Source organism: Podarcis melisellensis (assembly GCF_964234715.1).
Source record: "Podarcis melisellensis genome assembly, chromosome: 17".
NCBI lineage: Eukaryota > Metazoa > Chordata > Lepidosauria > Squamata > Lacertidae > Podarcis > Podarcis melisellensis.
The window spans coordinates 4,367,086-4,377,191 of NC_138534.1; the positions used below are offsets into that span (position 1 = coordinate 4,367,086).

A 10,106-nucleotide genomic window follows, 5' to 3' on the forward strand; every position below is an offset into this window, starting at 1 on the left:
ATCAGTTCTCCTCTGCCCCCAATATGTTGCTGGACTCCATCAGCCCCAGCCAACGAGGCCAATGGTTAGGGATGATAGGAGCTGGAGTCCAGCAACATATGGAGTGGCAGATGTTACCCCCCAATTCCCACTGCAGTATGGGCTATACCAGGGGTAGGCCCAAGGGCCAGATGCGGCCCAATCGCATTATCAATCCGGCCCACGGACAGTCCGGGAATCAGCGTGTTTTTACATGAGTAGAATGTGTCCTTTTATTTAAAATGCATCTCTGGGTTATTTGTGGCCCATCACATGGTCTGAGAGACGGTGGACCGGCCCACGGCTGAAAAAGGTTGCTGACCCCTGGGCATGCTGGCATTACTGTTGACATTATGTGTGCAGTGATGGAGGGCTGTGTGATGAGAACATGTCTGCACCTTGGTGATTTCATTGGCTGCCTCCATGCTTTGGGGTAAGCATTATACAGGTGGCAGTGCCAGGACAGTCCCTGGTTAATGGTTTTTAGTAGGGTGTCCTGGAATGCTGTAAGCATCTCTTGTTGATTTCCTGTTTTTGTGTTTTCTGGGCTGTGCGTTTTTCCTCCTCCAATGAGCATATATTAGATTGGATTCAGTGGCTGCTCTACTAGCAAAAAGGCAACATTGTTCTGCTCCCAGCACAATGGAAGTCTGGTGTTCTCTCTCTCTCTCTCTCTCTCTCTCTCTCTCTCTCTCATTCTCTCTCTCTCACACATATATGAAAGCATCAACATTACGGTTTTCAAAACTTGTATTTTAAATTTGGGTTATTCAGATTTGATTTTCTGTCAGAAAATTTTGGTAAACTTTATTTTTAGGATGGCCTTTGGATACAACAATAAATATGAATCTATTAGATGCAACCAGGCTTAGGTGATGAAAAAGAAACCCCCCATATTATTAAACACAGCAGCACCCAACCCCAATGGCAGCTGCCTCTCTCAGTACTGGGCAAGCAATCTTTCCCCAAGAGTCATTCCCCCACTTCGGACGAACACACTAGACAGAGTAGATCAGTCTCACCCATCACCACCTTTAATGGACGGGGAGTGGCTACAGATGCTCTGTGCCCCTTTAACAGCAGTCCAGGGGGATCGCCCCCATTAAGCCCCAAGCTGGGCCCTGCCCAGGGGCTCTCTGTCCAAAAAGGAAGGCTCAGTCCCCAAGTTCACCAGCTAATCCAGAAAGCCCATTTCTACAGCTTCAGCCACCTCAGGGTGAAGCAAGCGTGTGGCCAAGCGCTCAATGTCATCCAAGCTCAGTAATCGAAGGCTCCGCTCATAATCCTGGGATGGGGGGGGGGGAGAGGAGAGAGAGAAAGAGAGAATTGAACACAGCGTTCAGAAGCACACCTGCCAGATAGTCAAACATTTTGTAGTTAAAAGGGCCCCACTGAGAAACTGCTGTGTGTGTTAACCAATGCAATACAGTGACAGATTTTGATGTGGGAGACAAAAGTTAAAAATCCTGCTTATTGGGTGATCTTGGGCAAGTCATTGGAGTCTGATTCATACACACTTGATGCATGTATGCGAGTGAACCAGGTGCCTGGCTCATTCTCAGCTGCCGCTGCCATCAAATAAAAACAGGTTATTCCCAAGGAGCTGTTGGGACACCGGCAGCACGACAGCTTATATATGTCTTCTCAGAAGTAAATCCCACTGAGTTTAATGTGACTTACTCCCAGATAACTGGGTACAGAACTGCAGCCTGAATAAGATAAAGACGGCAATAATGTTCTGCAGGCTGAAACTGCAAACACAAGCACACTCAGTCAAGATCAAGGCTGCAATCCTAACCCCACTTGCCTGGGTGTAAGCCCACTGAGTTTAATGAGATTCCCGCCCCCCTCCATGGCACATAGTTAGGATTGCACTGTAAGCCTCACTGAACTCGGAAGGAATTACTTCCAAGTAAAGGCACTTAAAGGATGCAGGTGGCGCTGTGGGTTAAACCACAGAGCTTAGGACTTGCCGATCAGAAGGTTGAATCCCTGCCACGGGGTGAGCTCCCGTTGCTCAGTCCCTGCTCCTGCCAACCTAGCAGTTCAAAAGCATGTCAAAGTGCAAGTAGATAAATAGGTACCGCTCCGGTGGGAAGGTAAACGGCGTTTCCGTGTGCTGCTTTGGTTCGCTAGAAGTGGCTTAGTCATCCTGGCCACATGACCCGGAAGCTGTACGCCGGCTCCCTCGGCCAGTAAAGCGAGATGAGTGCCACAACCCCAGAGACAGTCACGACTGGACCTAATGGTCAGGGGACCCTTTACCCTTTACCTTTAAAGGCACTTAGGATCAGGCTGCACAAGTGTCAAAGGAACCAATAAGCCAAACCTGAGGGGATTCCCACCTACACTCTTCAGTCTTACCCATAGAGGCTAGTGGCGCAGGGTGCCAAGTTCTAGAGGGCGCCAGGGAAGAGGCGGAGGCTGGACGCGCGCCTCCCGGCATCAGCTCGCCGCCCTCGCCCGCCTCCACCATGCCGTGCCGAAGCAGCACCACACACAGAGCCTCTATCTGTGGTGGCCACCGTGGCACAAAGTGGCCAGCTGAGCCAGGAAGCGTCGTGTCCAGCTTCCACCTCTTCCCTGCTGGAGCCGCACTCCAGACGCTGCCCGCCTCATCCAGCCCCGCCGGCAGCGCCGTCCTCCCTAAAAAACTCTGGGAAACTGGGGGGGGGGGGGCACCAGAGGGAGCTTTGCACCATGGCGCCGCATATGCTTAAGACGGCCCTGACACTCCTGTTAGAAAGTTACCTTTTGCAGTTGCTCCAACACCTTCTCAGCATCAGCTACGCTGAAATGCCTGCCTAGGACCTGGGCCAGTGTGTGCCAGATGACAGGGTTCTGTGGGGGTCCAGCTCTGCGGCCAGGTTCCTCGGGCGATGCCTTCTCTGGCGGCTTGATCACAAGGTTCAGTTTTGACTCGGGTCCAATAGAGTAGTCAGAGAGACGGTGTTCATCTGGGAAGGAAGCACAAGCTGCTGAAAAGCCAGGTGCCAGCCAGCAAGAGGCCTCACTCTGGCAACCAGAACTTCCACAGGGCCACAAAGCTATGGACTCACACCAGCCATAGCTTTGCACAGACTGGAAGGATACAATTTACTACAGAAAACTAAAGGGCAAAGCATCCAGCTAGTGCAGGTGTGGCGAACCTCTGGTTTTCCTGATGCTGCTGAATGTGGGAGCCAACTTTTAGGGGCCGAGGTTCTTTCAGCTCCCTCTATAAAATATTTGAGGGGCCTGGCGCCCCCACAAAGTTCATGGGCATTGTCATTCAAATGGTGTGTGTATGTGTCTGTGTCTGTGTGTTGTGTCATGTCATGTGATCAGTTATGTGGGGTGGGGCTTAGCTCCCACCACCCCAATATTTTATTCAAGTTGGCACCCCTGCTGCTGAACTACAACTCCCAACAGCCCCAGGCAGGCATAGCCAATGTGTGTGTCCCCCCGCTGCAAGAAGTGAAGTTACAGGGAACTAGGTACAGGGCCTTCTTGGTAGTGACACCCACCCTGTGGAACGCCCTTCCATCAGATGTTAAGCAGATAAGCTACTACACAACTTTCTGAAGACATCTGAAGGCAGCTCTATATCAGGAAGTTTTTATTGTCTGATGTTTTTGCTGTGCTTTTATTAAGCTGGAAGCTGCCCAGAATGGATGGGGAAACCCAGTTAGAGGAGCAGGGTATGGAATAAATTAATATCATTATTACTATGGGAGTTGTTCATCTAGAATGCTAAATTTTCCACAATCCTAGCTAGTCACATCTCCATTTGCATTCAAAGTCAAAACATCCTTTGCTATGAGTTCAGAGCAGAAAATATATGCCCCCCATAAAGGCAAAGATTATAGATTCTTAATATCTGCTGCAAAATAAATCTGTGTTTTGGCTTATGAAAACCAGGTTATTTCATATTGTCACAGAACATCCAGTCCCCACAGTGACATAGGAGGGTTTTTTGCAGGCATATTGGCAAATCTTAAGAGACTATTCTTTTCTATGAAACATGTCACAAATCTCACTGCCATGAGTCTAAAATGAAATAAGGGCAAATGAGATTTGAAAAGGCTTAGACAAAAAACAGCGCAAATCAGAGCTATAGCTGGGATGCTTCGGGAAGACGTTAGGGAAATGAAAGGAAGTCATCAAGCTCCATTTGTAGGTAGCAATTTTTTAGAAAGGTTGCAAGCATAAGAAAATATACTTTCAGTACAGATAAAAGCTTTCTTGAATGTTTTTCAAACATTGCATTTCCTATATCAATGCAAATCTCTTACATATACATATAGGTCTTTTACAACCCCACTTACATGCCCCAAAACCAATCCCACTGATTCCTATCCAAAGATGCCCTCCTTCCCTCACACACAGTCAGGTCTGGTCCAAGATAGGAAATCGCACAAACACCTCACTCTGAGAGTAAAATACAATAAAAATAAATAAACTTCTTACTACCCTTTCAATAAACTTAGCTGCCTAAGACAGCTGCTTCATTATTATTATTATTTATTAAACTTGTATACCGCCCTTCATCTGCAGATCCCAGAGCAGTTCACAACATAACATTGCAATATAAAAAACACAAAATATATAATAAAAATAAGAACAAAAAGAAACCAATAACACCTCCCTCCCATCACACATTTAAAAGGATAAAAGGTAAAGGGATCCCTGACCATTAGGTCCAGCCGTGACCGACTCTGGGGTTGTGGCACTCATTTCGCTTTACTGGCCGAGGGAGATGGTGTGCAGCTTCCGGGTCATGTGGCCAGCATGACTTAGCTGCTTCTGGCGAACCAGAGCAGTGCACGGAAACACCGTTTACCTTCCCGCCGGAGCGGTACCTATTTATCTACTTGCACTTTGACGTGCTTTCAAACTGCTAGGTTGGCAGGAGCAGGGACCGAGCAACGGGAGCTCACCCTGTCGCGGGGATTCGAACCGCCGACCTTCTGATCACCAAGTCCTAGGCTCTGTGGTTTAACCCACAGCGAGGGTATTGGGTGCCACTTAGCCAAAGGCCTGGTTGGAGAGGAATGTTTTCACCTGGCGCCTATTCTACCTAATGATAGGACTGGCCTTGCCATACTCTAACATAGGGGGCCACCAACACAGTCACACCAAACCACCATCAGCACCCACCTGCCAAAGCTTTGCCTTTGAAAAGCAGGCGCTGCTGGGATACTGGGACATTCAACTTCTCGGAGACCAAGCGTTTGAGAGTGGAGATCCGTTCATCTGGGGAGACCTGAGAAGGAAGAATGTGATGAAGTGGGGCTGCCCCCCAAAACTGACAGGCTCAGAGCAAGGGCTTTCATATGCTGGAGAATATAGGCCCTAGTCAAGCACAGAACTAGAAAAGCTGATCAAACCTTTTGTTCAGTAATATACACTACACTTACAGTACCTGTCTGTTCTCAGGTCCTTTTCAGAGTGAATTCCCACCCCCCTCCAGTTGCTCTAAGAACCTTGCCCCACTGACAAATTGGTCCACAGGAAATAATTTTGTTCTATTTATGGCTGGCATTTTTTCTTTCTCCTTCTGGCAAAGCTCCTGTGAAAGGTAGAAGATCAGTAAGTGCAGCTTTTCACAGCATGAATATTTTCTGCTTTTCAGGTAGTTGTTAAATAATATTACTGAGTAGGCATATAGTGTTTTTCAACTTCAGTTAGTGTTGGCCCCTTTTTCTCCCAGGCATGAAAATGCTGAGATCACTTGAAGGTAGAAAGTACAGTCAAACCTCATTGGTGAAAGTAATCTGTTCTGGAAGTCCATTCAGCTTCCGAAAAACATTTGAAAACCGGAGCATTTACTTCTGGGTTTTCGGTGTTTGGAAGCCATAACGTTCCAAAATGGAGGCGTTCGGGAGCCAAGGTTTGACTGTACAAGGTATGAACTGGAAGTTCATAGTTAAAATCTCTGTTTTCCCTTGAAACCACTGAAAGTCTGTTCCCCCAGCTGTAACATGACAATAATACTATTATAATTTATTGATATCTTTATAAATACAGGGGTGCCTTACGCAATTGTTATAAGAACGACCATGTTCATGCGTGTGCAATGCTTAGGAAGAGCAATGCACATTAAGTGCTGGTCCTGGTGCTCAAAGCCTTCTATACAGCTTGGGACCAGGATACCTGAAAGATGGTCTCACCCTTTATATAGCCAACCAACCACTGCACTCTGTAGGAGAGGGCCTCTTGCAAACACTTATCTCAGCAAGAGGTCTGTTCCATACAATGCAGGAATTGAGTTTGGCAGCATCTATCCTTTGGAACTCCCTCCTACTGCATATCAGACAGGCACCATCTGTATTGTCTTTTTGGTGCTGCTGAAGACCTCCTGATTTTTCAACAGTTCTTTTAAGTGGAGATTATTTTGCTCTTATATGAGAAACTGTCTTAGTTGTTGATTTTTTTTACTGTTAAATCACTTGAGATTTATGAAAAATGAAATACATTTTTTTATGTACTTCTAACGTTACTGGATGTTCCAACCTTGGAAGGAAGTAATCTTTTTTCAAGGTACAATCTAAGGGGATATAAAAGCACAAGAAGAACCTTGCCGGATCGGATAAAGAACCATCCAGTCCGGCATTCGGTTTCCAAAGTGACTAACCAGATGCCTGTGGGAAGTTTGCAAACAGAACACGAGTACAACAAGCCTCCCACATGATGCAACCACTTGCTGAAGCTGAGGTGGTTTAGGTCTGGTCTGCTTTGAGCGTTATGAAAGAAATGTGGGGTATAAATGTGCTAAATCAGGGATGGGGAACCTCTGACCCTCCAAATGTTGCTGGGCTGCCAACTCCCACAGGTACCCCAACCTTGTATTAAGAGCCCTTAACCCTGACCCAAAGGCATGTGGTTACTTTCCTGCAAAGTGAAGGCACAGAATGCATGGTTAGAAACACTTACCTTCCTCTTTCCAGATCCTGGGCCTGAGCCCTAGTAATAGCAGACACTATAAAGCCCTTAAGAACTTAGGACCAATTTACCTATAAGATCGCATTACCCTAATCAACTCATCCAATGGATGGAATTGGCACTACTGCAGGTTCCACATTTGTAAGAACTTGGCTGTTTAGCATGCCCACGCCTGCACTTTGGAACTCCCTGCCTATTGAGATCAAGCAGGAGCCATTTTGGTACAGTGAGGACTCCTGCTTGATCTCAAATAGGTACAGGCTGTTTAGACAAGCCTACCCCACCCAGATACTTAGAAGTTGATGCCACTTTTAATCTGTTTTAGCATTTTAACTTGATTCTGCCATTTTGTATTTTTGAGGTTTTTGGTTTGTTTGTCTTTTACAACCAAGCTGTGTACACATTTTATGAAATGAAGCAATACCACCTCTCTATTTTGCCTTGGTCAGACCACACCTGGAATACTGTGTCCAGTTCTGTGCACCATAAATTAAGAAGGAGATTTGACAAGACGGAATATGCGCAGAGGGGGGAGACCAAGAGGTTCAAGGGTTTGGAAACCAAGCCTTATGAGGAACGGTTGAAGGAGCTGGGTATGTTCAGCCTGAAGAAGAGGAGACTGAAAGGAATGAGACGACCCTCGGGGTCCCTTCCAACTCTACTGTTCTATGACTCTATGAAAATAAATATTCCAGTGGCAGAGCTGAATTCGACTTTGTAAACAGAGGAAGAAAAAGGCGACAGGAGAAACAGCTGAAGGCGGGGAGGTGTCAGATCTGCCCAGGAGCCCCCACCCCCAGAGTGCATGAGATCCCTAGATCCCTTCACAGCCATCTATATGATACGATAATCTTTATTGCCATTGTCCCATACAGAACAACGAAATTGAAAAAATCTACATCAAACATTCAATACCCAACAAGCCTGCTATCCCAGCCTTGTTAGCCCCCTGATAACTGATAAAGGTAAAGGGACCCCTGACCGTTAGGTCCAGTCATGACTGACTCTGGGCTTGTGGCGCACATCTTGCTTTATTGGCTGAGGGAACTGGCTTACAGCTTCCGGGTCATGTGGCCATCATGACTAAGCCGCTTCTGGCGAACCAGAGCAGCGCACGGAAATGCCGTTTACCTTCCCGCTGGAGCGGTACCTATTTATCTACTTGCACTTTGACGTGCTTTCGAACTGCTAGGTTGGCAGGAGCTGGGACTGAGCAACGGGAGCTCACCCCGTTGCGGGGATTCGAACCACCAACCTTCTGATCAGTAAGTCCTAGGCTCTGTGGTTTAACCCACAGCGCCACCCGCGTCCCTAAAAAAACTGATACCCCATAATTAAATGCAATACACTCCTTTGGAGACTGCCTTACACTGCAATTAAAACCAAAATCGCATTTGAATAGAAACTGTTTCTCAGTCAGCTAGTCCTAGGCTTTATAACCCTGTACCTTCTTCCAGAAGCTGAAAGAGATCATTTCCGGGGTGCGCACTGTCCTGCGCTATCTCTACAGCTTTCTTATGGCACCTGGAAGCATAGATTAGATCCAAGGTGGGAAGAGTGCACCCAGTTATTCTCTCTTTACAACCCTGGACAGCATTGTTTTCCCCCTGACCGTGCAGCTCCCAAACCACACACAGACCATCAGTTAATACACTCTCCACAGTGTACAATGGTGAAATGCCATCAGCAGGTCCTTTGAGAGATTGCTTTTCCGGAGGATTCTCAGGAAATATGACCTCTGCTGTGCTCTCTTCGTCCTGGAAGGGACCCCTCCGACCCCCCACCCGCTCCTGCCGCCCTCGGCCTCCTTCCTCCCGGTGGCTCCTCGGGGCTCGGGGCGGGCGAGGGCTCCACCCAGGCAACAGCCCACACCCAGCTGGGGCCTCGGCCCCTGACTCAGCATCCCACCGCCCGGGAGCAGCAGCAGGAGGGATACCTGGAGGCTGCATTCCCGGCCCTGGAGCGCCTTCACCGTAAGCAGCATCTCGGGACCCCGCAGCTCGGAAAGCCAGAAGCGGCCCCTTTAACTGAACCATAGACACGCGCGGAAGAAGCTGTCCGGAAGGCAGAGCGGCGCGGCGAAGGGAAGCTACGTAGGCGAAAGGAAGACGCGGGGGCCTCTCATCTCGACGGGGGCCGCACGCGCAATGAAGCTGCAACAGAGAGAAAGCGGCCAGAGAGGCGGAACTTGAGTCTGCAGGAGGAGCGCAACGCCCGAGAGACCGGAAGGCGGCGGGCGCGGCGAAACCCAACCTCTTCTACGTCATATGAAACTCTATGATGCAAAGGGCTCACGTGCCCAGGAGTGATTAACCATAGAGTGGAGGTGGGGTAGAGCGGGAATAAGGGAGACTGGGGGCCGCAGCCTGGGAGACTTTAATAAGATGCTTAGAAAGCGGAGGTAATTTTATTTTTATTTTCATTTTCGGTATTTTAACTTGTGTATGTTTTGAAGTAGGGTTGTGAGTCCCCCCCCCCGATTCTGTTGTTTTATCTTTTTGTAAACCGCTTTGAGGGTTTTTGAGGTGTGTAAATTTTATGAAATTAATTAGTTGATTAACTGATTTCAGATTGTACATTGCGGCGCTTAAAATCTGCCAAGCGCGGGGCGAAATCAGTAGAAATGGAGGCAATACGTATAAAAGGCCGAAATCCAAGCTTTCCTTCGTTGAAGTGCTTTGAAATATAAATAAACACAGTAGTTGTGCCGCCAGGGCCTTGCAGAGCCAGGCAGAGGCCCGAGACAGGTAGATAATATGCTCCCCCCTTTTTTTACCCTGGGGATAACTGAAGTCTTATAATTAAGTATATAAATAATTTTCACAGAAGTTATGCTGACAAATAATTTTATTTCAAGGCTTGAACCGTATCTGCAAAGAAAGACAAAATGGAAAATATAGATAAATATGCTGACCGAGGCCCCCTTTGGAATCGGAGGCCCGAGCCAAGTGGCCCATATGGCCACCCCTCTGTCTGGGCCTGTGTGCCGCCTCTCAAAGAAAGCACAAAAGAAGCTAGAAAATCTCTCTCTCTCTCTCTCTCTCTCTCTCTCTCTCTCTCTCTCTCTCTCGGCAGGCTCACTCACAGAGGTGCCAACTTCCTGGGGCCCTGGAAGCACCCACAAAATTCCCTGTGAAGGGACCGGGGACCCACAAATTTCAGTG

General features: G+C 47.9%; 1 protein-coding gene across 1 annotated transcript; it reads right to left on the reverse strand.

Annotated features, from left to right (window-relative positions):
* Window positions 1-1,030: 1,030 nt before the first annotated feature.
* Window positions 1,031-9,139, reverse strand: UBL4A (ubiquitin like 4A). Its single transcript, XM_081894934.1, has 4 exons — window positions 8,879-9,139; window positions 5,158-5,263; window positions 2,770-2,975; window positions 1,031-1,303 (listed from the first exon to the last, which is right to left on the reverse strand). The coding sequence occupies exons 1-4, from the start codon at window positions 8,924-8,926 to the stop codon at window positions 1,193-1,195; spliced, it is 471 nt and encodes a 156-aa protein (XP_081751060.1). The 5' UTR covers window positions 8,927-9,139; the 3' UTR covers window positions 1,031-1,192.
* Between the last annotated feature and the right edge of the window lie 967 nt (window positions 9,140-10,106).